This window comes from Sceloporus occidentalis, unplaced genomic scaffold (assembly GCF_023333645.1).
Source record: "Sceloporus occidentalis isolate IW3139 unplaced genomic scaffold, rSceOcc1.0.p SCAF_2, whole genome shotgun sequence".
Classification (NCBI taxonomy): domain Eukaryota; kingdom Metazoa; phylum Chordata; class Lepidosauria; order Squamata; family Phrynosomatidae; genus Sceloporus; species Sceloporus occidentalis.
The window spans coordinates 101893027-101920941 of NW_028316982.1; the positions used below are offsets into that span (position 1 = coordinate 101893027).

General features: G+C 39.1%; 1 protein-coding gene across 1 annotated transcript in view; it reads right to left on the minus strand.

Annotated features, from left to right (window-relative positions):
* COL13A1 (collagen type XIII alpha 1 chain) overlaps nt 1–27915 on the minus strand; it is a 91089-nt gene that overhangs the window by 20129 nt on the left and 43045 nt on the right. Inside the window, exons 12-23 of the mRNA XM_089507882.1 lie at nt 27171–27215; nt 26242–26310; nt 24868–24891; nt 22868–22921; nt 20235–20279; nt 15946–16098; nt 14763–14852; nt 13944–13988; nt 13753–13794; nt 12009–12035; nt 10059–10139; nt 531–566 (exon numbers count right to left, since the gene is read on the minus strand). Coding sequence (XP_089364008.1) covers nt 531–566; nt 10059–10139; nt 12009–12035; nt 13753–13794; nt 13944–13988; nt 14763–14852; nt 15946–16098; nt 20235–20279; nt 22868–22921; nt 24868–24891; nt 26242–26310; nt 27171–27215 — 711 coding nt within the window. The remainder of the gene's footprint in view (nt 1–530; nt 567–10058; nt 10140–12008; nt 12036–13752; nt 13795–13943; nt 13989–14762; nt 14853–15945; nt 16099–20234; nt 20280–22867; nt 22922–24867; nt 24892–26241; nt 26311–27170; nt 27216–27915) is intronic.

Here is a 27915-nt window from a genome sequence, read left to right on the forward strand (position 1 = left end):
AAAAGCCAAGTTTGGCATCCTGTGGCATGACATGTTTCACAAAATGGCAGCAGGTTTTATGTCCAGGTTTGTTATGTGTGAAGGTCATCCCAGGTTATAGGGAGAACAGGACAAGAAACTGCAATATGTTGCTCGATTGTGCTCGAAATAAAAATGCAATATAGTGGATTTTTCTGCCACAACACATAGAAAATGCGATTATGGCTGAGACAAGTTGGAGGTGGTACTTTAAGCAAACTTTTCATGGAGGAGAGAAAAGAAGATGGCAGACAGTTGACAATATGAGGACAGAGGTACATAACATTAGTAATGACCACATGAAAATGTTTTATTTGCCATAATTTAGAAAATATTATAAATAAACTAGAAGACAGATCATCCTTGGTTTCATGTAAATGTGCAGTAGCTTCAGTTGTCCTATCTTAACTTTTTGGAAAGACAATGATACAGATACGGTTGTGGCAGGACAAAGAAGACAAATTACAGCATTAGGGGATAGGAACAAAGGGTAATGGAGAACTGGAACTCACCGGTGGGCCAGGCCTGCCGTCTAAACCTGAAGCACCCTGGACAGACAAGGAAGGGTTAACAAAACAAAAGGTAGGGAGGAAGGGATGGGGGTGAGGAGGGGAAAGCAGAGGTGAGTGAAGCAGTGACTCCAGACAATAAAACAACAGAACTCGGGTCTCAAAGACAGGTGATGGCACTTACAAGGAAAACAACAAAAAAGAGACATTGAGTGTAACATGGGCTAGTTGCTTTAAGATGTCTTATGAGAATAAGATGCCTTACCAGAATAAAGAACAGCACTCACCTAAATTTGGAGAGTACTATTCCTTTCTCATCTTATGTGGCTGAGTTTGTCACAATGATGGCAGAGGTAAACTGGCCAGCAATGGGAATAAATTCTCAATGGTATATTTTTAATAGATGTGTTGAATTCTAGTCATTTGGTAATCATCTCAAAGGAACACATCTAATCCAGAAATTTATGTAGAAAGAGGGGGCCAACTGGTGGAATGCAAATGCTTTCTTTTTTTTTACTACTTTTTCTTTTTTGCTTACTATAAATACATAGGAGGAGTTGGCTAACTAAATGCACAAGAGATGGTTTAAAATGAACCCAACCTTTGAAAGTTTTTGGCACCATCCAGCAAGTTATTGCAATTCTATGTGCGTCCACTTAAAAATAACTCCCACTGAGGCACCTTACATCTTGGTAACTGTGTAAAGGTTCTGGTATCTATGAAAATATGGAATGAGATTTAGGTCTGATGCATAGAGCTTGTAGCATTAAGACCATAAAGACCATGTGACCTTCCCAGTGTTGGAAGTAATTCCCAGCATTCCTACCTATTCGTTGTATTAGCTAGGGTTTAGGAGAGTTGCAAATGACTACTAGCCATGCCTGTGTGCTTAGCAATTAGGCTTGAACTGGAAAGAGTTATTAGTTGTATGAATAGAATCCTGCTGCCTCTTCTGGCGATAGAGAAATGGTCAATGCAATCTGCACGATTGCAGCAGATTGAATAACCATTGCCCTATTCATAGCCCACATAAGTATAGTTCCCATATTGTTGTTGCACCACTCCATGAACTTGGTTCTTCAATGGGCTCTGTGTCATAAATTGGTCCTACGTGATCTCACACTGATCACATGGTAGCTAAATAGGTGTAAGAAGATCTAAATTCAATCCCTTTCCATTGATTTCAACAGGGCTTAGTCATGATAAAATTTACTGGATTATGATGTAATGCAGATGGGCAACTTGAGGCTCTCTAGACTGCAGTTCCCAACAGCCCTAGTCATCATAGCAAATGGTTGTAGACTGATGAGAACTTTAGTTCAACATCATCTTGAGGACCACATGTTGGCCCACACCTACTTTAATAGGCACATGGCAAAGAAACAAGTAGGAAATCTGGTATCTCACAGAAGCATTGCAGCTGAGAGCCAGCACCTCCTGATCCTTTTCATACAATGGAGTTACTAAATACGCACATGTGATTTAGAATACAGAAACTGGCAATTCAAGTTGAGATCAAATGTATGACAGCTCTGCTGGAGTCTATGGAGGCTGGTGGCTCCAGGTTAAGTGGAGCAATGAATCTGCTCAGGATTTTGTTGTTAATTTTAAAGAACCTGTCTCAGAAACTAAGCCCATTTTCAGGAAGCAGTTCAGCACAGTGGACAGCTGCTTAAATTTTAGATTAAAACTTGGAATGGATTTGCCATTACACTGGCATGGGAGCCATCATCTGCCCCTGGATAAAATATTAGCAATGCTAGATGCTTTCTTCATTGACTATCCATTGAAACAATGAACTCTTATAAATTAAATGTTACTGTGCCTTGATGGAACACAAAGATGATGATAATGCTACAGACACCTAGCTTAGTTATTGACTAGAAGAGGTTGAGTCTCCTTTATCTAAAATGTTTGGGACCAGAACTGTTTTGGATTTTGTTTTTGTTTTTTAGGATTTTAGAATACCCAAATTTGCATATCTGTACATAATGTTGGAGATGGGAACCAAGTCTACATGCAAAATTAATTTATTTTTCCTGTAAAGCTTATACACATATCCTGAAGGTAATTTTATATTCTATTTTTAATAGTTTTGCACAAGAAATAAAATTTGTGTACACTGAACCATCAGAAAGCAAAGGTGTCACTATCTCAGCCACCCATGAAAAAAGTTTTGATTTTTGGAATATTTTGTGTAAGGGAGATGCAATCTGTATTAGAAATTAGGAAGTAAGCGTGACAAATAAGCTTAGCATTCAGCATCTTAACATTTGTATTTATGTTACCTTTCCCCACAAGAAATATACTATGTTAGAGATGTAAATACAGGATTTTGTATGTACCACAAAACAGGCCATTTTCATCAGTCATTTCAGTGGAGTCCAGTAAAAACTGTGATGTGGATGCACAAAGCAGTGTATCTCCTCCTTGGCTGTGTGATTACATTCTCTATCTTTTATTGAATCAAGTTGCATGAATAGTACAAATGGAAATCGATTTTAAAAAGTAGGACCATGCTTGGTGGTGCAGATGTTTTAGATGCGAGACCTAATGGTCTTAATACCCATATGTATTACTTCAATGGGGAAAGACACAACTAAGACTCTATGGCCTGTTACAGACAGGCCAAAATAAAGCTGCTTCGAGTCACTTTGGAGATATGGTATTTCAATGATGCATGCGTCCTAAGAGTCCAAAAGCCGCACCAATGCCACGCTCCAGTCCTAAAGACTGGAGTGCAGCTTTGGTGTGGCTTTTGGACTCTTAGGACTCATGCATCATTGAAATAACATACCTCCAAAGTGACTTGAAGCAGCTTTATTTTGGCCTGTCTGTAACAGACCTATGTCTCCATTGTGCCACTGTTTCAAGTGTCTGTGTTTCTGATAATGAGCAAAAACAAGACAAAAGAAAATAATCTGTTTCTGAATCCCAGTTTCAAAAAAAAAATGCTCTGCAGGTTAAATAAAAATTTCTCTGATGTACAAGTGACGTTTACATCACAGTCCCATCACAGCTACAAGAATAGAAAGCAATTTTATTCTGCTGCCTTAACACTCTTATATTAAACTACAAAGCCAGCATGGTGTGGTTTTTTGGACTATGACTCTGGAGACTGGGGTTGGAATCCCCGCTTGGTCATGGGCAAATCACACTCTCTCGGCAGGCAAAGGTAAATAGGATCACCTTAGGGTCACCATAAGTTGGAAATGACTTGAAGGCAAACAACAACAACATTAAGCTCATTTAAGTAGGTAGGTCAGCACCAGCATGTTTATGCCAGCCCAGGTAATAGATATCTGTTTACTGCTGTCTTATGATGTTTGAGGTTTCCATAGCTCTCAGAACTTCAACATTGTCCCTGAGGTCCTGTTTTAAACATAAGGTTGAATTTGCTAATAATTGCAAATTAATCCCATAAACATTTCAGCCTATACTTATAAGACAAATCTAAGGTGCTGGATAGGTAAAAATCGCTACTGAAATTAATTTGTGGAGGCATGGCCATAGGTTTTTATATTGTGACCAACTGTATCTATGGAAGCAGAGTATCCTAAGACACCATAAATATATATAGTTTGAAGATTGGCTTTTGCATGGAATATTCAGGAAGATAGTTCAGATTCAGATCAGTGCACTACTGCTTACCACAATAATATACTACTACATTCTTACTGGAGAAATTACAGCTAAGTGGATTAGTATCAATGGTTGCTAGGAGAAATGGGAAAGCCAATATCATATCTGAAACCACAACAAAGGGAAGTTCCCCCTTTGGAGCAAAGTGGTTTAAGAAAGGTCAGAATGTTGGATTGAAGCAAAAATGACTAAGCCTTAGAGCAAGTCATTGCTGTGGGGAGAGGTACGAAGAGAAATACATCCTAAGGCATTTTAGTAACAATAACAGTAGCATTGTTTGTATTAACTGAGTCATGTGAATTTCCAAATAAACTATTTTCTCTCTCTCTCTCATACACACACACACACACACACACACACACACACAGAGCGAGAGAGCGAGAGCACTGAATTATTTTAAGAGAAGTTTCACTAAACTCTTCCCTATGTGAAGGATCTCATGGAAAGAAATCTACTGCATGTGTTCCTATGATTTCACCAGGGTTCGTGTTTCTGGCAAGAAAAAGCACTTTCCTTTTTACTATTTCCGCTAGTTGAACTGAAGGGAGATGTCCTTGGCAGAAGGACTTAGATCTCTGTCAGGAGGTTCATTCTAACTGATGGCAGTGTGTCAGTAATTCTTTTATTTGGGGGTGGCTTGTAAAAGAAAGGCTCCATTAGAAGGGAAGTCATCCCCCTTCCAGCAGCAGCAGCAGCAGCAGCAGCAGCAGCAGCTCTCCCTCTCTCTCTCTCTCACACACACCCCAGGATGCTAAAATGGTGCTGAGGAAGCATCCACTTCAGAATGTCAGGAGAAGAAGACAGCAACCATGAGTGATCAGCACCAGGGAAGGGACAATCTGGCTCACTTTGCTACACTGTGCACACCATTTTGATGGAACAAAATGAGATGAACACAACAACAAAAAAAGGCTAGGCTTGAATGAAACGCGAGCATGCAGTGACAATTTCACCTTTAGCTTACATTAGGAGGATGTGGCCTAGAAGCTTCTCAAGAACATGGACATAGGTCCATCAAGCAGAAATAACAACTGCTATCTTTCCTCTTTTGTGTAAATTGGAATATACATTTGAAAGAGAAAAAAATAATGTATTGAATGCAGTTCTTCTGAGTATGTTTCTTTCTTGTCTCTCAAACATCAGCCACACCAAGCTCTAGTCAGACAGAAACAGAATCCTCAAGTGCAAGTATATAAGGAGCCTACAGCTTCACTGGCTACCACTCTGTTTCCAGGCACTATTCAAAGTGCTGGTTACAACATAATTCTAGATTATCTGAAAGCATGTATCTCCCCATAAAAGCCTACCCAAGTATTATGATCATCATGGGAGGGCTATCACTCTACCCCACCATCCTTACAGACTTGTCTGAGGAGGACACAAAAGAACATGCTTCTGAGAGAGGTTTGGGTGCCCCCATCCCCGGCTCTCTTCACCATCAGACACAAACCTTCCTATTCAAACAGACCCTCCACGTTTAATTAGTTGAGGGTAGAAAGGTGTGCAATTGATATGCTGTTTTCATATGTAATATATTTTTAATTGTGTCAAATTAATGTTTCAATTGGATAGCTGTTTAATGCTTTTTTTGGGGGGGAAACAAAGTGTTGTTCTAAAGATTGTTTTAGCTATTCTCTTTTAACCCACAGTGTAAGCCACTTGGGGTCCCATTGTGGTGGAAATTCCTTGTTGAAATAAAAAGCTATAGAAAGATGGAGTCACCTTTGTCAGCCAGAGAGATGGTTTTTGAAATAAAGGCTTGGAGTTTGGAAAAACTAGAGCAAAGGAATAAGGAGTGCATCTTGACCTGGATGGAAGCTGGCACCAGTAAAAAAGACATAACATAAACTACTGAGATAAGGATACATAGTTGACATTCAGAAGCAAGGTTAGAAGGAAAGCTAAAGGAGGGGGTAAGGAGTGATGATGCAGTTTTAATGTATGCATGTATTTCTGTTCTGATTGTAAGAATTCTGTATGTTTAAATTGTAATTAGCCAATCAGGTGTATTGAAGAAGCTTCTTTGTCTTGAATAATATAAAAAGAGCCATTTTGTCTTCTTCGGGGTCTCAGCTTTTTGGAACTTGAATTCCACTGAGTTCATTGTTTTCCTTTGTCGACAATTGGAAATAAACTTATGGATTTTCAATTACTAGGTCTTCTTGTCAATTCTTTGCTCTGCCAATCCTAGATTTTTAAGTTTCCTGAAATTTCTGTTACACCATAACTGGGATAAGTGTGAGATATAAATCAAATGAATAAATAAGTGCCTGCATCTACACTTAATGTGCACTCAAGACCTCATCCACTTTGTGCCAATCCATTAAGTGAAATGCATACGTAAGTTTACTATACGCATACATCTTTTTAATGGGTGGGAGAGAATGGATGTCATGCAATGGACATTTGGCTTGTGCTAGCAAAAAATACTCTTTTAAGGCATGGCACCTGATTTTGGCATTTCCCCTGTCCTCTATAGCTGTCTCTGGAACGGAATTAAATTTGGACCTTTGCCACACAAGACAAAAAAGCTGAATTTTAACGGGATAAAAGCATCTTTGTCCAGTACTTATCCAATGTCATGTCCATCCTGCTTCCATCCTGTTACTATAGTGCAGCATTTTATTGATGGGCAAAACCCATCAATGAGCTCCCAATCACACTATTATAGCACAGGTATTATAGAGCAAAAAGCTTTTTCATTTCAAATTCAAATAAAATTACCAGCAGGCACAGAGTTAGTATGCAAAGGGAGCTTGTAGCAGTTTGAGACTAACTGAAATAAAGAAGTTTGTAGAATGAACTTTCATAGACTTCAGCCTACTTCCTCAGATGCATGTTAGGAAGTCCTCAAGTAGAGGAAGTAAGCTGAAGTCTACAAAGGCTCATGCTGCCAACGTCTTTCTTTCAGTTAGTCTCAAAGCTGCTACAAGATCCCTTTCTACAGTGGTGTTCCTTCCCCGGAGTGTCATGCAGTGCGGTCCACACCATCGCACCCTCTAGTGACACCACTGCCTTAGCATACTGATTTTGCAGACTAACACAGCTATACTTTTGAATTTTTGAACAGAGTTAGCCTGCTTTGGAATAGTGAGGGGGAGAGCAGAGCAGAGGAGGAGAATGTTGCTGTAATGCCGGAATTGAAGTGAACAGGCTCTGTGTGTGTGTGTGTGTGTGTGTGTCTGTGTGTGTGCATGTGTCCAAGCAGTGCAGTCATGCAAAACAAGAGAAGTGTGATAAATATTTTCAAAGCAGTATGTTCCTATTTCCCTTCATGATGCAATTGCTGCAAGACACGAGGCTGGTGTGATGATGTCCATAGTGAAGGCGGCTGCAGCAGGTAGGAGTTGTCAGTAAAAACCAGGATTTGCATAGGCAAGATTTTCTGCTAGTGCTACTTACGAAAGGCATAAAGTATATGAACTTACTGTATATATTGACATAACTCAACATGTAGGCCAAAATGTGATTTTAAAGCAAAACAGGGATAAACTATAAAGGAAGGTGAGCATGACCTAAATCTTAAATGTAATACCCTTAGGTCTCCTTAATATAATCCCTGTTGAAGTTGTATTGCCCCTGAATACAGAGTTCATTTAGCTAGCATGGTTAATTGCTGTCAATGGACCTCCATCTCTAATCTTTATTTTAAAAAACAACAGCAAAGTTAGTAGATTATTTAAGTTAATTATGTAGTTTGTGAAGTACTTCCTTTTGCTTCCCCTAAAACAAATGAATCACTTTTACTGGATGATCCAGATGTCTACTAATAGGAAGGGACTATCTGCCTTCTTTATATTAATAATTTTTAAACCTATACATTTTCATATTGTAGCATACGTGGCCATATTTATTATAGTACTTGCTAAAGTATAGAATCTTCACCCACCTACTACAACTAGGATTATTTCAAGAGACTTTGAACTATCTGAACAATAAATATTACTATCCCTAACTGGATAATGTGAAATGGTATCAGAATCACATGTCTTGAAAAGCAGCTTTTGAATAATGTAGTGATGTTCCCATATAATTAGTTCTTTCAATTTTATGAGAACTCAGAAAGAGAGAATGCAAAGCAGACTTTCACCAAAGTTATTTTATAATTATTTTGCATCCATATCTCAGTCTCATTTGGACTCTACTGAACTGACTGGGTATACCTCTTTTGATACACTTCTCCATCCACAAGCACTATCTGGTTAGATCAGTACCACTATATATAAATCACCAGTCAAAAGGAAGTAATGGATACAATTTTATATATCAGAACTGCCCCCTGAAATAATAGGAGCAATGTTATTTTCTCTGCATTAGTGAATATCATCTTAATTTGTGTGTTTCGTTCTTCAAACCTGTCTGAAGACTTTTTTTTTGAGAAACTCTAAAGTTTGGTAGAAACTAGCCCTGCCAAAAAATACCATTTCAATACATTTTATCTTGCATTCTGTTGGCAACATGCCTTAACTCTCCAAATGCATTTCCGTTCTTAATTTTTGAAGTTCAGATGGTTTAGCAGAGATGGTTTAGTTTTTTAATAACCAGGTCTCTTTCTTCCTATCCATTTTGTACTGATGCCTGGCATTCTCAATGCCATGAAAATCTACTATAATATTGGTGTTGAAGAATATATCCCAAGTCCATATATGAATGTAATAATTCTATGTGTTGGTTTGTTTACTGAAAATTTCCTTCCCGTATCATCCAACTCAGGATTGTTCTCACCAGTAATTGATTATTAACACCAACAAGATGCATACAATCTGTGAATATCACTGAAGTCAGGAAAGTGGTCAGCTGCATAGTGAAGTATGACTGGGATTCATCTCTCTATCAGGTACATATAACACTGGCTCCTAGATTCTACCAAGAAGCTGGAAATTCCCAAGCTGAGGATTCTTCAGCATGTTTCCCACCTGACACACAGTATCTTTTGTGTAGCCCATTTTAGAGTGCTAATTCCAGCAGCATGGCATACTGTGGTATTTACATCTGTGAGCTGAACGGCAGAGTCCCTCACACAGATTTTTCCCCCGTCAGCTATGAAATAAGCTCTAACTCCCTTGGAATTTATATGCAAAATGGGGACAAGAGTGCCAATCCACTTTATTTGAATGATTATTGACAGAAAGCATATGAATTGCTCAAAACCTCAGAGTGCAATCAGACTGTGCATCATTGTCTTGAATATTATTCATTGGATATACCTGATATTGGCATAGTGGTTTGAGAGATTCCCCAATCAGCCATGAAATCCATTGGGTGACCTTGGACAAGTCACACTCTCTCAGCCTCAGAGGAAGGCAATGTCAAACCTCCTCTGAACTAATCTTGCCAAGAAAATGGTCACTTGAGTGCCGTGGCTGAAGCTTCTAACAAATATACTATGAGTGGATACAACAGCATGCCCAGCTACTAGCTAGGCTTTTTACAGAGCCCACAAAGAACCTATTTGCCATTTCCAAAGGCAAACTGCAATCTAGGGGGCCATTCAGACTACGTTTTACCCCGGATCAGGACCCGAATTATCCACGTGAAGTTCATATTCGCCCCGAAACTTTCACTAGCGATTCAGAGGCTTTCACACCCGTTTTGTGGCAAATGCCCCTTGGCATTTGCCACAAATGCCAATCAGGGTAAAAGCCATCTAGGCATTAGTCCATGGCAACTGATGGATCTATTTGAAGAAAGAAGAGAACCATGCAAAACTAGCACTTTAGACAATCCAACTTCTTTCCCATTTTAATAGACAAGAGTTCTTTGCTGTTTCCTCCTTGTTCCTATCATTCAAACTGATATTATGTGAACATTTTGTTTCTTATGTTGGCATTTTGCTAAAACTGGGCTCATGTTTTTCTCTGACATTTGCCTTGGCTTCTTGATACTTACGGGCAATCCCAGCGGACCTCGGTCTCCTTTTTCTCCCAAGGCACCCTTTTCACCTTTCATTCCATCAACGCCTGCTTCTCCCTAAACGAAACATACATCAAGAGATAGCCTAACAAAACTTTGGGATATTTCTGAATAGTCTTTAATTACACAGCAAATCTATCTGGTGCCATCCAGGATAACATATTAATGATCATGATAACATGGGATTTTGTAGCAAATTTTACTCTCACAACGCCAAGCTGTTTCACTGGTTTCAAAGAAGACATTTATAATTATAGGACAGATGAGTGAAAGTATAAGAAAAGTGAGGTCGGTACCAAATGTATGGCAGAGGGAGGGAATCCTATGGGCCACAAATGTCCCAAATCCGATCTGTAGAGGACACAAAGAAGCTACCATAGCCCAATTCTTCCAAATTACAAATTAAGCTGGAAGAAATTGAGCCATGGGACCTCTGATCTCTTCCATGTCTATGGGAATGAAAGCATTCAGAGCACCATCAGATGAAGATTACATTCATCCAAAACCATAGGTCATTTTGAGCTGAGAATGGGTGGGGAAAGAGGGAGCACTGAACTAATTTCCTGCATATTGTTTCCATATTCCATACTATCTACCCAAATGGACAATTTTTAAAGATACACTACCAATATTGAGTGGCTAATGCATTGGCACATAATGAGTATGAGTCACAGGAATTTAATTTAACTCAGTGCAAGCTTAATATGTCTATATTGTTACGCTAACAGTATGAACGAGATACATTAGTGGTGCTACATTTAGAGAAATTCTTAACAATCCAAAGCCAATGTTTTGATCTCCAGGGCATCCTCTTAAAAATTTCCTCTGAAAATACCTAATTTGACACAATATGGAGGAAAAACAGATTGAAACTGAATCCGAACAAGACGGAGGTGCTCACGGTAGTGGCCCCGAAACCAAGAACTTGGTTGCAACCACCAGTCCTGGATGGGATCACACTCTCCTCCAGTGACTGTGTTCGCAGTCTGGGGGTGCTCCTTGACTCGTCGCTCCTGATGACAAATCAGGTGAATGCGACCGTCAGGAGCGCCTGTTATCAGCTTCAGCTGATACGCCAGCTGCGCCCTTTTCTGGAAGTATGGAATCTTGAGACTGTTGTGCAAGCGCTGGTAACCTCACGCCTTGACTTCTGTAATGCGCTCTACATGGGGCTACCCTTGTGCCTGGTTCGGAAAGTACAGCTGGTTCAAAACATGGCAGCCAGGCTTGTGTCAGGAACATCTAGAAGGGAGCATATCACTCCGGTTCTGAGGTCCCTCCACTGGCTGCCTATTGGTTTCTGGGCCCAGTACAAGGTGTTGGTTATTACCTTTAAAGCCCTAAATGGCTTGGGTCCAAGCTATCTCAGAGACCGCCTCTTCCCATACAATCCTCCCCGCGCTCTCCGGTCCTCTGGGAGGAACTTGTTGCAGCCTCAAAAATCGAGGCTTGTGGTGACCTCCCGGAGGGCTTTTTCTGCTGTTGCCCCCAGGCTCTGGAACGACCTGCCGGACGAGATACGTCAATTAACATCTTTGGACAGCTTCAAAAAGGCTGTCAAGACGGATCTCTTCAGGCAGGCCTTCCCAGAATGAAATATCCCGGCCTCAGGATCTCAGGATCTCCCCCCTCCTCAGTAATGTCTCCAAAGCCCCCTTTTGTTTTCTTTAGAACTGAAGTTGCAGTGGTTTGTTGGTTGGTATTATTTTGTTTAATTTATTGTTATTTTAACTAGTTATTGTGGTTTTAAATTAGATATGTAGTTTAATATCTTTTTAAGGGGGGAGGGAAATATATTGTTTTTATGCTGTATGTTATTTTAATGTTGTAAACGCCCAGATTGGTTCGCCACAGGGCGGTATATAAATAAAACATTATTATTATTATTATTATTATTATTATTATTAGATTGCCCTTCATTCTTACCTTCGGTCCTGGAAGGCCTTGAACACCCTATATTTGGAACAAACAACAAGAGGCAATAGATCATTCTTGCAGCTTATATTTCTGAGTCCCAAGTGCACACAGTTCCCATAATACTTGACATTTTCTACTTATTCTATACCTGCTAGCTAACAGTTTGAATTATAGTAACAAAAATATTAATGGGAAATGCCACTGTGTTGTTCGCTTTTATTCCCATCCTTTACTGTCCATAGGAAATAGATGTAGCAAACTAGAAACAATGCAAAAAGTCTTCTTTCTTGACTTGTTGATATGACTTTTTATCATATCATTTTAAATGCTTTAAATCATTTGCATATAGAAATTTTAGCTGGAAGATTAATAAAAAATGTTCAGCAAGACAGAAACACTGGTCCTTTGTTTTATTGACCATTCCTTTCCTTGGTCTCTGACCAGGAACAGAAGCCAAACGGAACATGGAGACATTGCATCAGTAATGATGGTGGTCATCAAAAAGAACAGGTGAGAATTCTGTTTTTGAAAACTGTTACAGTGGAGGAGAAGGAGATTTCTGGGTGTGGATATGTGTGAACACATGTACATGTGTCTATTATCAACAGACCTCCTAAACACCTGAAATTTAGCATGGATACTAGGTGGATCCAGAGGTGTGCAGCTCAAGGTAATTTCCCATTAATTGATTTCAGTTAATAAATTTAAAATGGTTTGTATCCTGCAGTACAACTTTAAGTCACTAACTGACACCAGGAGAGATGAAGCTGGGGATATTCATTTCTCTATAGAACCTCTAAACATCTCTATGTACTCATTTTCTCTTTGTCGTTGTTGTGTGCCTTCAAGTGGATTCTGAATTATGCTGATCCTAATGCAAACCCATCAAAGGGTTTTCTTGGCAAGTTTCATTCAGAGAGTGTTTGCCATTGCCATCCTCTAGCCTGACAGTGTGTAACGTGCCCGAAATCACCCAGTAGGTCTACATGGCCAAGCCAGGATTCGAACCTTGGCCTCCAAAATCATAGTTCAGTGCTCAAACCACTATATCATGCTGGCTCTCTAGTCCTCTATAGGACCATTAAAAATTTTTTTAGAAAGAATGATAGAAAATGATGGAAGGGGAAAGAGAAAATAAAGAAAGGAGGGAAAGAAGCTTAGTTAAGGGAAGGAGAGAGAAAATGGAAAGACTGAATGAGCACTGGAACAGTGGGAAAAGAAGACCTGTGAGAAAGAGAAAGAGCAAGGCAAAGGGAGAAAAGAGAAAGATCCAGGGGAAGAGAAAGAGAGGGTTTCTAACTAAGGCAAAGCTGGTACTTTGCTTAAAATGAAATAAATACTTTCAGTTAAGCCACAGAAAACAACTGAGTCTAAAGGCCCTCTTTAATGTCACAATAGAAGGGCCCCACTGTATTTCTCTGAAGAGAAAGTTCTAAAGCAGCACTTCTTGCATTCCCCCCCCCCCCCCATTGTGCCAGGGACCAATACCGTATTTATGCCCAAATTGTAATGACTGCTTCTTTTTTTTCTTTCCTGGAAACTCTGCAGGGACCAGCAGCCAATTGACTGAGGACTAGCACCAGTCCACTACAGGGTTCCACTGAGAAGGCTTTTCAACAATACATTGATTTTACATTCACTTTAGTGAGTGGTGCCTTTAAAGGTTTGGGGATGTGTGTGTGAAAGATAACAAAACTGACTAGGGGAGACACTCAAGGGTTACCTTGTGCATTGTATTAAAGACAGGACTTACTGGTGTTCCTGGTGGGCCTTGTGGCCCTGGTGGCCCAGTTACCTAAAACCCCAAAATAGAGAACCAAATGTTATTGCCAGAGTAAATAATTTTAAGCTGAAGTTCATAGCATGTGATGCCCTGAGGGATGCTCTCAGTTATTGGGATTGATGAAATGTTTTTAGAAAATAAATTGTGTAGTGATAACTCACTGTATCTCCTGTGTCGCCCCTCTCTCCAGGTTCTCCCTTCTCTCCCTGTAAGAGCAACAAACATGATGGCATCAGTCAAAGGACTACTACTTCTTTATTATTATAGTATTAACAAGCTTGAGATGGTGGAAGGAACAGAGGAATACATCTTTTACAGAATAAACAGAATGGAAGTTATTGTTGTGCTTCTCCACCCCTCACCCTAATACCACTGAATGCCTAAACTATGCTATATTTATTTTGTCCTAATAGTTGACTGCCATCCTTTCCAGTTTCATAAATATCCTAAGTTCAGACCCAGTCCTCCTATAAGTCTGGGTGAGGCACCTTCCTTTGGTGCTGGAGTGTCAGTTAATACCTTAAAAATAGCCTATATCCAGCAGATTATGCCCCTTCTCCTTGTCATTCCTCCATAAAGCCTCATGGGCTGCCCTCTGGCTGTGGCAAATGGCACAGCTGGGAAATGTATATTTACCCACATAGTTTCCTCCTTCCCAGGTGTAATAATCTACACTCTTAGCTCAAAGATCATGAAGAGCTCAAAAAGCAATTGTGTTGACAACCCCCCCCCCCCCCATCCAAAGCAAGCAGTGATAAACTGAACCAGCATAGTGACTATGGCAAGAACTGTGGTATGAGCAGCACTTGGTCCAAATGTCACCTCAGCCACAAATTCACTTAATGGCCATCAGCTTCAGTTTCTCTTTCAATTTTAGCCGAGAAAGAACTCAAGGCAAATTATTTTTATTAATATGCAAGTTTTTGAAGTGATTGGCTTCTGTGGTAGTTTTGGGATACAGCATTCTTTGAATGGCTTACTGTAAAACCTGGAAGCCCAATTGGACCTGGTAGACCTGGTGGTCCTGGCATCCCTCGATCACCTTTTTCTCCTGTTAGGCCATCAAGACCCTATGGGGAAGAAATATTTATTTTTAAATACTAAACTATGTTCTGAAGAAATATGTGGTTATTATTTGCTATATATAGACCAGCATTAATTTTTGTAGCAGTATTGACAGCCAGACATCTAGGCTGCTGACTTCACTCTTGACAAGAAGGCTGGACAATACCCTTGATAGTCTTTCTTTGCAAATGTTCACAGTTTATCACAGTCTTCTTGCTCACATGTTTCTTGCCATGTCACTAATGAAAAGGAATACTAAGTAGACTGCAATCAAGTGCTTCTTGGGTCTATTTCAAGGGACACTAAAGTGTAGCAAGAGCCATTGATTCAGCAGCAGGAGCAACAAATGTAGATGCAATGACAAGAAAGAGCATAGTTCAAGAATGCAGTGGAGTAGTATGTGTGTGTCTGAATGTAGGCATAAAGATGATACAGTGATAATCCCCTATGTGGTATAATTTAAGCTTTTGCACGACATTCAAGGCAACCAGGGAGGTGCTCGTTGATTTCACCTGGTGGTCATTCTGTTCTATAGGTTCCCCATTGGCTACTGTAAAATTTCCTTGACTTTGGCCAGCATTCCTGACAGATCTGTGTCCTTTAACATCTTCTCCCCACCAGCATTGTCCCCAACTACTGTCATACAAGAAACACACATAATTTGGTGAAAAATGAAGCAAGAGGCCTGTCCATTGTAGTCATATCTAGAAACTAAAGTGTGTCTCAAATTTCTTCCTTAGAAGCTGTTATCAAGAACATAATTAACAACCTTAAAGTAGAAAACAGTGAAGGGCTTTGATTCTAAGTCCAGATAAGACACCCTTTCTTGTATATTATTATTAATATGCTATCTCTTTAGTCAGAGGAATAATAGGTACATTGCAATTAAGCAATTATCAGGGTTGATTAATAAAAGATCATGGGGGGGGGGGCAGAGAGGGAAATCATATGTCTACCTATAGATTTGTAGCCTAAAGGGGAATAGAGGGGGTTGATCTTAATGTTTACAGTAATGTTAAAACTGCATTGTAGGTTTTTCTGCTGTGACTATTTGCAAACAAATAGTTCACAGTTACCAAGTATGCTGTGTTTACTCACTGGTGAGCCAGCCTGTCCAGTCTCCCCCTTTTCTCCTTTTGCTCCTGTGGTCCCCATGGAGCCAATTTCTCCCTTCATTCCTGGAGGTCCATCTTTCCCAGGAGGTCCTTTGGGACCAGGAGGCCCCATCTCTCCTGGTTTGCCTCGTGGCCCCTACAAAAGTTATTTGCAACATAATATGTCTAGACCAGTTTATCAGCATCCAAGGGCCAGCTTTCTACTTTACAATAAAGGTGAAAGTCTTCAGACTTCGGAGAATCCTCACAGATATCAATAAAAACAATGCAGAGAAATGTAGGTGTATTTAAATCACATTATAGTTAACAAAGGTGCTTCCAGATACATGACTCCTAGCATTACCAGTCAAAAGACATTGTATAGCTATTCTGCCTTTTACCTCCTCAATGGATTGTCTGTAGTAAGATAAAAGATGGAAGTAATAGTAGAAATTATGAAATGGTTATAACAAAAAGTTGACGATGACACTTGCCTCCGCCTTCCATACAATTCTATTAATAAAGCAGGCTGAAGGCACTTAAAAAAGTCTCACCTGAAGAATTCTGAAATTCTGAGAAAAGTGCTAGATATTTAGCATTCCAGTCTTAATCCCATTTACTTGGAAGTTTGAGCCATTCATTTTATGATGCTGCACTTTCCAGGAGCAGCTTAATTATAAGTTTGTGACTAATTTAGATTTTACCTAGGTAACTGCTCCCTCATCCACCTAAAACTTTACATTCTTCTAACACTTAAATGAATGTTGAATTTTGAATTTTATATGAAGAAAGCCACTGTAACCAAATACTGAAAGTAAGTTGTTTTAACCTATTTTATTCTCATACTGCAACCACAAGATGTAGTGATGATTGCCATTGTGGATGGTTTTTAAAAGGTATTGGACCAATTCATGGAAGACAAGTCTATCAATGTTTACTGCTCATCGTGACTATATTATTTCCATATCAAAAACATTGGAAACAATACATCTCCATATCTGAGTAGCTACAAAACACATATGGGAGGGTGCTATTAAGCACATAAGCTGCATATTGGCTTCCCATAGTCAAGTGGTTGGCCACTGTGTTGTATAGAGACTGGATATGCCTTTGGTCTGGTTCAATATATTCATGTTCTTATGTGAAGCAGGCATTTCTGGGTGAAGTCAGGAGTGGAGGGTGGACATGAATGACAGACTTTGCAAAAGAGATGAAGGGCAGAAGAACCTTTGGGCATGGGAGGACAGGAGGTCAATGATGGAAAGCAGCAGAGTGACATGATTTGAATCTATGTATGTGGATACAACCGAATACAATTTCATCCTTTCCAGTCAAGCAAAGTCTAGGTATTTGATGATTGATTGGTGGCAGAGAGTCTTTTTCATGGGCATATGCATTTAATCTTTATTGGTGGATTTCAGATGATTTTATATGTTTGAAAATGAATGACATTTTCATATAATAGCTTATGTAATTGTACTTTAACTTAGATTTATTAGCGTTGTCTTGTTTTAGCATTGGAAGCTGCTTTGAGTCCCATGTCAGGCAAGATAAATAAAATCATACAGACTTTAAAAAAAAACAGATATTTAAATTTTTATTTTAAAAATTTATAAACTACTGTATCTTTCAAAATGAAGTCAAAGCCAATAAAACCAAAGGGTTTTAAACAATACATTCAAGAAAATTGCATTTTGGGCAGAAATGTGATCTGGTATACTGTAAAGGATAGCAAAGATAGAACAACAATAGCAAAAAAATTTTAAAAGAGGAAACACCAATTAAATAAAAGGGTAGAAATAACACATTATATACATATGTATTAGCGTACTGATTGATGCTCAGAGATAACAAAGATGGGGCTATGTTACCTCTATTCCTTCTCCTAACCACTATGAAGGCATGAATATAATGCAAATAGCGTATTTGAAAACATAGAATTCCCTTTCCAATATGAACACACCAGTCACTGAGATCATCTTCAGAGACCCTTCTCCCTGTGATCCCTTGTAACTAGCTAGGATAGTAGCATGGTCCTTTCCTATTCTGGTGACACAAGTCCTTTCCTATTGTGGTGATCAGATTCACTCAGGGCACTTTTAGATGATGAGTAAAATCTGGAGCAAAATGGATTTTAAATCTTACACTGGTTTAAGCATCTTCTTTTTTATGTTACTGCTCATTTGCTGTCTTAGTTTTACCATTTTTATTGGTGTTCTGATTGGATTTGTAAAGTTTTTATATCCATTTGCTTTGTAGCTCACCTTGAGGGCACTTGGTGGAGGAGTATAAAGGCCACAAGTAAATAAATGGAGAATTTTACCCCTGTACCAGATAGCTTAGCTACAATGACACATGCCTTAGTTACATCCTCTTTGGATTGCTGTAACATGCTCTACATGGGGCTTCCTTTGAAAAATGCTCAGAAACTTCAGCTGGTCCAAAAAGCTGCAGCCAGACTGTTGTCTTGTTACAGGGAGCACACCAACTCCTTTGTTACAAAAGCTCCACTGGCTACATCATTTCTGGGCACAATTCAAAGTGTTGGTTATGATCTATAAAGCTTGTGTCCAGGGCCATATCTTCCTATATGAGGCTGCTCAAACTTTGAGATCTTCTGGGGAGATCCTTCCCTTGAACCCAGCACTCTCACAGGCACATCTGATGGGAACATGGGAGAGATTTTTGGTTGGCTGCTCTCTGGCTCTTGAACTCTCTTCCCAGGGGGTTAGGTTGGCTCCTTCCTTACTGTCCCTCTATTGATAGGTGATGACTTCTATTCTGAGAGGTTTTGCGGAACTGGTTGCTTTCAAGAATTGTTTTCATAGTGTACTGTGGATTTTTAAATTTTCTTTGCCTTTTTACCATATAGGTTTTAAATGGTTTTAATTCTGTAGACAAAATTGTTTAACAATAATTTCTTGTATGTTGTTGTTGTTGTTAATGTTGTATGCCTTCAAGTCATTTCCGACTTCACCATAAGGTGAAATTATCATGAGGTTTTCTTGGCAAGATTTGTTCAGAGAAGATTTGCCATTGCCTTCCCCTGAGGCTGAGAGAGTGTGACTCGCCCAAGGTCACCCAGTGGGTTTCATGTTTGAGTTAAGCATCAAACCCTGGTCTGCAGAGTCATAGCTGAACACTCAAACCACTACGCCATGCTGGCTCTGTATAGTTTGACTTATGTGTTTTTATCTGCATTTGTTTTAGTATGGTACATTGCTCTGAAATGCAGTTCTGTGGAAAAGACAGGATAGAAATACTTAAATAATTAAATAAAAAATATGTCAATGGTGATGATGATGTATCCCAGCCCCTATATAAAACATGCATATATAGGAGTGTACTTCAGTGTGCATGCGTTCAGTTAGGGGTGTGTGTGTGTCTATACATTCACATAGGTGTAGCAAAGTGGGTGAATGCCTGCAGTCCTACTAGGTGGGGGCATATGCAGCAGGTAGTGGGAGGGGGGTATATCCATTTTTCTGGCACTTCTCCCCTCCTTCATTTACTGTGACTTCCTACTTGGAAAATATGATCATAAAGATACATTTCAAAGCTCTCAGATGTCTTCCACCTGAGTACTGCACTGAAGAAAGTAAAGAGATCATTAGCTTTGCTGCCGGGATAGACCCGGGATGTAACTTTTTAAAGACAGATCTTTATCACACTGTCCCATCGCCGGGCAGTATACAGCCCGTATGCAACCCAGGCTTCTCTCACAGCTTTTCAAGAATGGGATTTTCTGTTCTTGGAAAGAACGGCAATGGGTGAATGCGATAGGTTCTGCCTTACTAAAGTTACATCCCAGTTTTATCTTGGAAGCGAAGCTAATGTGATAATCTCATAAACCTAAATTTCTAAGTAAGAGTACATAAGATTTTGGCATACAAACAACACCTGCATGCAGAGGAATATTTATGTGAGTTGACTTGCAAAGACAGAGGCAGAAGCATAAGCTGAGGACATAGTGAAGTGTTTTCTTGTTCAGGTCCAACTTGGTAAAACACTCCACTAAAAGTTCTGATATCATTTGACTACCAATAAACATGCATTCAATAGCTGCCACACATAAAGAAAAGAATACCTAGTGCTTTGAAAAATGGACCCATTGAAATCATTTCTACTTCATGGAAACACTTTAAATCAAGAATGCAGTTGAGGCCTTTGTGCAGTAACTCCAGTTTCAAAGAACAGAGAAACACATTTTCAATAACTTAACACTGTGATTCATCTCTTTTTACTCTCTATAGATCATTCAAATTGATATGACTTCTGCTTTTCAATTCTTACCTTTTCCCCATCATGTCCAGGAGGACCTGGCAGGCCAACTTCACCCTAAGGTGTAGAAAGCAATGGAGAGAGAGAATGAGAGAAAGAGAGAACGAAAAAATGCTAAGAACTATGTCACGTATTTGTATAGGAAATCATAGTGATGACAAAAACAAGGTCAGAAAAGAAATCTTGGTTAAGAGCAGTGGTGAAAATAGGAAGGTGCGGTCTGTACCTGGTGACACTCCAGAAGAGGGGTAACACCTGGTTGGGCTGTCCTCCTGTTGGGGGCAATGAGAAGGGGTGAACATGTCCCTCCAGGTTTTGCTGCAGTGGTGGCTTCCTCCTGAGGAGGAGGCTGATGCCATAGTGAAAGAGAAGGGCAAGGACACCCCTCTAGGTTTCACCACCACCATGGTTCCCTCCTTGGGAGGAGGCTCCCACCACCACAGAAAAGAGAAGGTCAAATGGACTCTTTTGGCTGCTGCCACTCCCATTACCCGGCAGCTCCCCCACCAGGTGGCACCCAGGGTGGGGATGCCACTGGTTAACAGTGTTATGTCTGGCAAATTGAGGCATTTAAAACTTGATGAGATAAAGTGGGAACTGTAATGCTCAAGAGAAACTGATTACATCCCAAATCAGCCCTGGAATAGTTAGTTTTAATTAACCATCTCATAGTCATGTGATAAGAGAACCACTGCAGTGTATCCTTCTCTTTGAACTGTATCATCCAGTTATTAGATGTCTAACAACATGTTTCATTTTCCTGGTGCAAATGAAGATGAGACAGTCACAGCCACGCTTGCTCCTTCTGCCTGTTTCTTCCACCTGTTTTGAGGCATGCTTAGAGTCTGGTTGTTACAGCAAGTGGAAGAAGGAAGGCTGGATGCACAGATGACATCACCAGGAGGAGATCATGTGGCAAAATAGTCTTTGGCTGCGTTGGGAAAGCTCCAGGAACCAAATTGGAAATCTTATATACATCACAAAAATGGTGGTGTAGGAGTAACATTTCATGTTACATTTCAAAGAGAGAGTCAACTCGAGGTTATTCAATTATGAATCAACATTTCCAGGATAAGAATAACAGTGAGGAAATGCAGCCCGTTCCTCCAGCTGTGTTTTAGTATCCACCACATCCATCCAAACGTTAATGGTATGTAACTAAAAGAGGCAATTAAATTTCAGCCCTTCGCTTTGTGCTTTCTTCATGACCCCTGGGAATGAAGTAATTGCTTATCCCTGCCATAGCATGGTACAACCATTAGATATAAAACATGCTTTAAAATGTATCACAGGAATGGGGTTGTGCATATGTTATTTTTCAAAGTAATTTTCCTGAGGTAACTTAATTTTATAACCAGGTGTAACTGCTATCTCTTGCTGCATGCCATGTGCATTCATTTACACATACAGGTACAGGATTTGAGGGGGGGCAATGTAGCATGTACAAGAGGCTTTACAATTCGGCTAACTGAAAGCCAGGCAATTGAAAGTGGCTTGTTTCAGGACCTACCTATGTATATTTAATTTTTAATTTTTATACAACATTTTTCCTGTTATCATAATATATATAGCTCCTAATTTAGCAAGGGAAAAGAAAAGGCAGGACAATCGGTTCTCCCAGAATATAGAGTAGGGGCAGATGGGAAACTGACATCCCTCTTATATGATGGATTCTGGGGCTGAGACAAGATTTATTTGGAAGGATGGGGAAGAGAAACCAATGAAAGGTGGAATAAGAGGGCAAAAGGTAATTATTATATATGATGACTAGATTATATTATTCTGAAATTTTAAAGTCAGCTGTTAAGAGATGTTTTACAATAGCTTTTATTTGTATGAGATATTTATTTTTAAAAAGGTAAAGGTATGTCTAGTCATAACCGACTGTAGGCTGTGGTGCTCATCTCCATTTCTAAGCTGAAGAGCCAGCGTTGTCTGAGGACTGCTCTGGTGGTCATGTGGCCAGCATGACTCCACCGAATGCTGTTACCTTCTCACTTCTAAGTGGTACCTATCTATCTACTTGCATTTGCATGCATTTGAATTGCTAGGTTGGCAGAGCTGGGACTAGTGACTGGACCTCACCCCATTATGCAGCACCCGGGCCTCGAACTGCCAACCTCCTGATCTTCCTATAATCAGGACTGGCGTCTTAACTACTAAGCATCATTATGAGATATTTATAAACTGACTTTAAAAAGTAAAAAACATGTACACTTTATAGTGAGGAAGGCATGTAGTGCATATAAGTAAATTGTTGTGTAATAAACTAACATGAGCATGGTCCAACACTAACTGGGAATTTGAAGGAGTAGCTTTCAGGAATAACCTAGTGTAGTGTAGTGGTTTGAGCATCTCACTACGATCCTATAGACCAGGGTTTGATTCCCACTCAGCCATGGAAATCCACTGGGTGACACTGGGTAGGTCACATACTCAGCCCCAGTAAATCAGATAGTAGGTTCGTCTTAGGGCTGCCATAAGTCAGAAATGACTTGAAAGCACACAACAACAAATTTTGAGTAATTTCATGGTGAAATTTAAGACCATGCCCAATCTTTTGCACTAGAAGCAGTAGGCTAATGGTGCTTTACTTTTCTGAATAGTTCCAAATTGAGTTTTATGAATGATAATGGCTAACTTACCTTCTGTCCTGGTGGACCTGGTGGTCCTGCAACTCCGGGTAGTCCAGGAGGTCCCTCATGAAAGAAAAACATGTATTTTAAATATATAAAACCAAAAAATGTGCTTTCTTTAAAAACATTTGAATGTCCTTTCTAAAAATTAGTGATGCCGAAGAGCCTTAAAGACTTTACAGATGTGAAAAAATAATGTGAGGGTAGACAGTATCAGATGAAGGTAAACAGACATGTAGGTTTGTGGATAATATTTTTAGATGATCCAGAGTCTAAAGAATGTGAGGAATCCATTGGTAAGAAAATAGAGATGCCTCAGATAATCGATTTGACTGTCCATTTTAAGTACTTAATTTATATTAAAAATAATATTAGAAAGTCAGCAGTGTTATGACCATACTTTCTGAGTCATGATGGGTGGGAACTGGGCTAGAATATCGGTTGGGCTACAATGCTAGACTCTATTCTGCCATGAAGGCTCAGTGGAGTGCCTTTAGATAGTTACTCTTTCTCATCTTAATATACCTCACAGGACAGTTGTGTGAATAAAAGTTGGGAGGGGAACCACATACATAGCCTCAAGCTCCTTGGAGGAATGGTGAAGTATTTTTTAAAAATGAAATCTTTAAAATTAAATTAAATAAATTAAATTTATTATTTCCTGAACCAAAATCTGACATGCAGTCTTTAGTTATGTAAATATTTATATGGTGCTTTTCATTTCAAAATATTCCAAAGTGGTTCACAATAGAAACATAAAATAAAACATAAGTCAAAAAGAAAAAAAGAAAAGATAAAAAAGTACATACTGCAAAATCTATAAAACAAAACAAAACAAAATTAAAAATAGGGGAAACTGGTGAAGTTGACAGTTAGGACAATTAACAAATTCTTCAATTAATTGTGAAAGCACCCAGAATTATGAGCCTGCCCAGTTTCAATGGGAAGACCATTCCATATGGTGAGAGCTACAATGGAGAAAGCCTCCTCTGCACCATTGCAAAAAAGAGTCTCACTAGGCTGCTGTACCAAAAGCTAACCATAATATTGTAACTTCTTTTCACAAAAACCTTGGTGTCAGTTCTGACAAGAGTATTAGGATGAAGTCCATTGGAAATGTGCCACATACAGTGGTTTTACTCTTAGAAATATAGCTTATTAAGTAGTAGTTTAGGGCCAGCATTGTGCAGTGGTTTGCACATTGGAATACGATTCTGGAGACGAAGGTTAAATTCTTGCTCAGCCATGGAAACCCACCGAGAGACCTTGGCCAAGTCACACTCCTTCAGCTCAGAGGAAGGAAAAGGCAGATCCTTTCCAAACAAAATTTAACAAGGATTTTATATTGTACACCACTGGCAGATTTTATATTTTATATGTTTATTGATTTCATTATCTGTATGTACAGCACTGTGTACATTTACAGCGCTATATAAATAAACTATAATAATAACAATAATAACAATAATAATAATAATAATAATAATGATGAAACTCAGGTCTCCATAAGTCAGAAATAACTTGAAGGCACAGAACAAAAATTCAAAGGCTTTGGCCAGCTACTCTCTTTTTAAACTTTATTTAAATTTTGTCTACAGTATGAGGTAAGAAAATCAGTTTTGCTTGTAGCAGAGAATACAAAAGATTTACCAATTACAAAAAAATTATTAAAAGATTTCAATTTTTATTAAAGATGGTAATTCTATTTTTTAAAAATCACATTTTACATATCTGTCTTCTAGTCCTTATACTGTAAAATGGTGACTTTGTCATGTTTGTTTTGAAAACGTGGCAAAATTACATTTGATATGCTAACTTCCACAGTCCTCTAGTAGGACGATTATTGGATTTATAGTCCAAAAAAAGGTAATGTTTTTGAAACTCTGAATATTAGCCTACTGTGGCTCACAAGTTATAACAAATTTGCCAGTTTTGTTTATTCTGCTCATCTTATATAATTTAAATTTGATTATAAACCATAAATACATACAGGTAAAAAACTGACTCACCATAAGGGCCAAGGTCCGTATCTCCTGAAAAATGAAAAAGAAATGAAGAAAAAGGTGTGCATGTATGTCTATATCTCTTGAAGAACTGTAGCTCTTTTCCTTTCCAAACAAAATTAATGTTCTTGCAATTAATGCATGGTGTGCTGGCGGATTTTAAGGTCAGACCTGCAGAGGTTGAAAGGTTTGCATGCCCTCTGCAGTTGCTCACTCATGTTCTAACATCATGAAATCATAAGTTATCTCTCCTCAGCCAAATCTAGAAGTATATTTCATATGAGGTTTTTTTGTTTGCCTTCTGTACGTTGATATAATTTAAGGTTTACATTGTTGTAATATGACCCAAGACAGCCACATTTTCTATTGCCACCAGTATGGTCTTGTGGTTTGAACACTGGGCTGTAACTCTGGACTCATGGCCCTGCTAGGCCATGGAAACCTACTGGGTGATCCTGGGCAAGTCCCATAATTTCAGCCTCAGAAAAGTCAGAAATGACTTGAATGAACACAACAACAACAACAACAACAACAATAACAACAACCTATATACACTGTCGCTATGACTTCAGTCACCAGGTTTTAACCAATATTTTTGTCCACTACATATGCTCCAACTACCAAGATTTGACAGGGATAGTCCCAATTAATCTCCTATTGTTCTACTTTTTCGGTTGCTTTTAAAATGTCTGTTTCTCTCTCTGTATACTTCTTTTGCCCTTTGTTGTCAGCTAAATTCACTTGCTGCAAACTGAGTTCAAATTGCAAAAGTAATTTACATGCAACTTGGAGGGGCAAAAAGAGAGGAAGGGATCAGAATCGTGCTCTTCCCAGTGGGCTCAGGCTAAAGCAAAGTGTTGTATCCTCTCTTAATTTGTTTGTTCTTCCTTATTAATAACTTTTACCCTCTTTACCACACTCTGATGTTGCTTGGCCAATATGTCCCAGTTTCCATCTGTGAAATGTTAGAGGGAAGGAACTTGCATAGCAAGATAAATGGCTCTCAGTAATAACCCGAACTCCCAGATTAATAATCAGAAGAAAAAAATAAGTAGACAGGAAGCCTAATGTGTTTTGATTCTTTTTGAGGTAGAAGTAAAATCTTCATTATGGGGGCAAATTCAATTCAGAGTGCCAAGTTCTTATTAAAAATGTAAGTACTGCAAGCTGTTCTTTTCAGTTATTCCTACTGGCTAATGGGTCTATAAACATCTGTTGCAGCTAGGTAACTCCTATAAACATCTGTAGCACTAATGCAGAGTAGGAGAGGATCCTATTACTAATGTCTCTGTTAACACCTCCAAAAGTGATCTGCTGGCTATAGTTAAACAGCATTATTACATTTTAAAAAAGTATCATCATTGCATGTCATTTTCTTACCTGCAAAGCTTCATTGATATTGCCATTATAATCTACCATTTCATTCTTGCCTGGTTCGCCCTTGGGACCCTAGAAAAGATTAATCACATATACAGAAAGAAATGGAAATTTCTGTCTAAATTAGATTACTATAGAACAATGTTGATTTCTAATATCTAAATTATGCAGGCTTTTAAGAAGTGTTAATGGAATATTCAGATTCCTGCAATTATTCCAGAATAACCATTAATGAATCACTGTTTACACATACACATACACATACACAGAGGGCTCAGTATCACCAGCAGCAAATTTTTCTCCATGTTTATTTGGAGACTGGCATTCTAACAAAATTATGACAGCTAGTCTAACATGTGTGCTTTGAACAATTTTTTGAAATACAAGCTAGGAGTAGATGTGTTGCTGTTTTTGTATTATTTTTGGTTTCACTTACCATGCCTTTAACTCCTTAGTTATAAGGCATGGTAAATATTTAAAGGCCCCAGATCCTATCTCATCTTAAAAAGCTAAGCAGGGCCAGGCCTGGTCAGTACTTGGATGGGAGACTGCCAATGAATACCAGGTGATGTAGACTACATTTCGGAAGAGAAAACTGGCAAACCACCTCTGAGTATTCCTTAATAAGAAAACCCTATGAAAATTCTTGGGGTCACCATAAATCAACAGGACACTTGAAGGCACACTCACTCACATAAGTCAAATAAAAACAATTCATGGTGTAACATTTCCTAATCACATGGTTTCTTATCAAAAATAGACCAACAGTTAAGAACTGTGGCTTTGCAAATATATTTGGCCCCAATGTCCATGAGCCCCAGCCAGCAGAGCCAAGGGCATGGAGATGTAGGAGCAGGATTCCCAAAGTTCCTGGGAGATCACAGTTGCTCACCCTGATATAGAGCATGAATGAAGAGTAAAGCAATACTCACCCTTGGGCCAAATGGTCCCTGCTCCCCAGGTATTCCAGGTTCTCCCTGTAATATTGAGATCATGGAGTCAGGGACATAATATAGTCTTTTCTCCCCCCCCTTTTTTTTTTTTAATGCAAATAGCCTGACATATTTATGTTGACCAGGGATTCATAAGGAATACACAGTGAATTCTGACAACCTAGGGTGGATTTATGTGATACATGGAGTTTACAATTGTCATATGAAAGCTTGTTCATTTTAAACTTCCAGCATAGGCTGGATGGGTTTCTGACTACCACAAAAATAAGAGGTTTTTGCCTGTATAATTCCATAATATAATATCCATAAATGGTTGGAATTAAACCACTCACTTGTTAACACTCAAATGGATCAATGGAACATCTGAATCTATCCAGGTGGAGGTTTTCTAATCTCACACTGGCCCCATTAGCTGAATGTATCGAAAAATAAAACTGGGATCCATGGAAAACTTCATTATAAGACAGCTACAATAAATGAAATGAAATACCTGGCAAGGGAGTGGGGGTAGTGGGACAATCTCAGTTGTATGATATTCCTAAAAAGTTCATCATGCAGCAAGGTCCATGCTTGGTGTGTGTGTGTGTGTGCTGTGCCCATATGAAGTCCTCCTGTACCCATTTCAAATCTCATGCTGCATTTTAATGCCACAGCACAACCCAGTATTAAATTAAAGCACAAAATAGTGCTCCTGGAATGATGGTGACCAGTGACCATAAGGCAA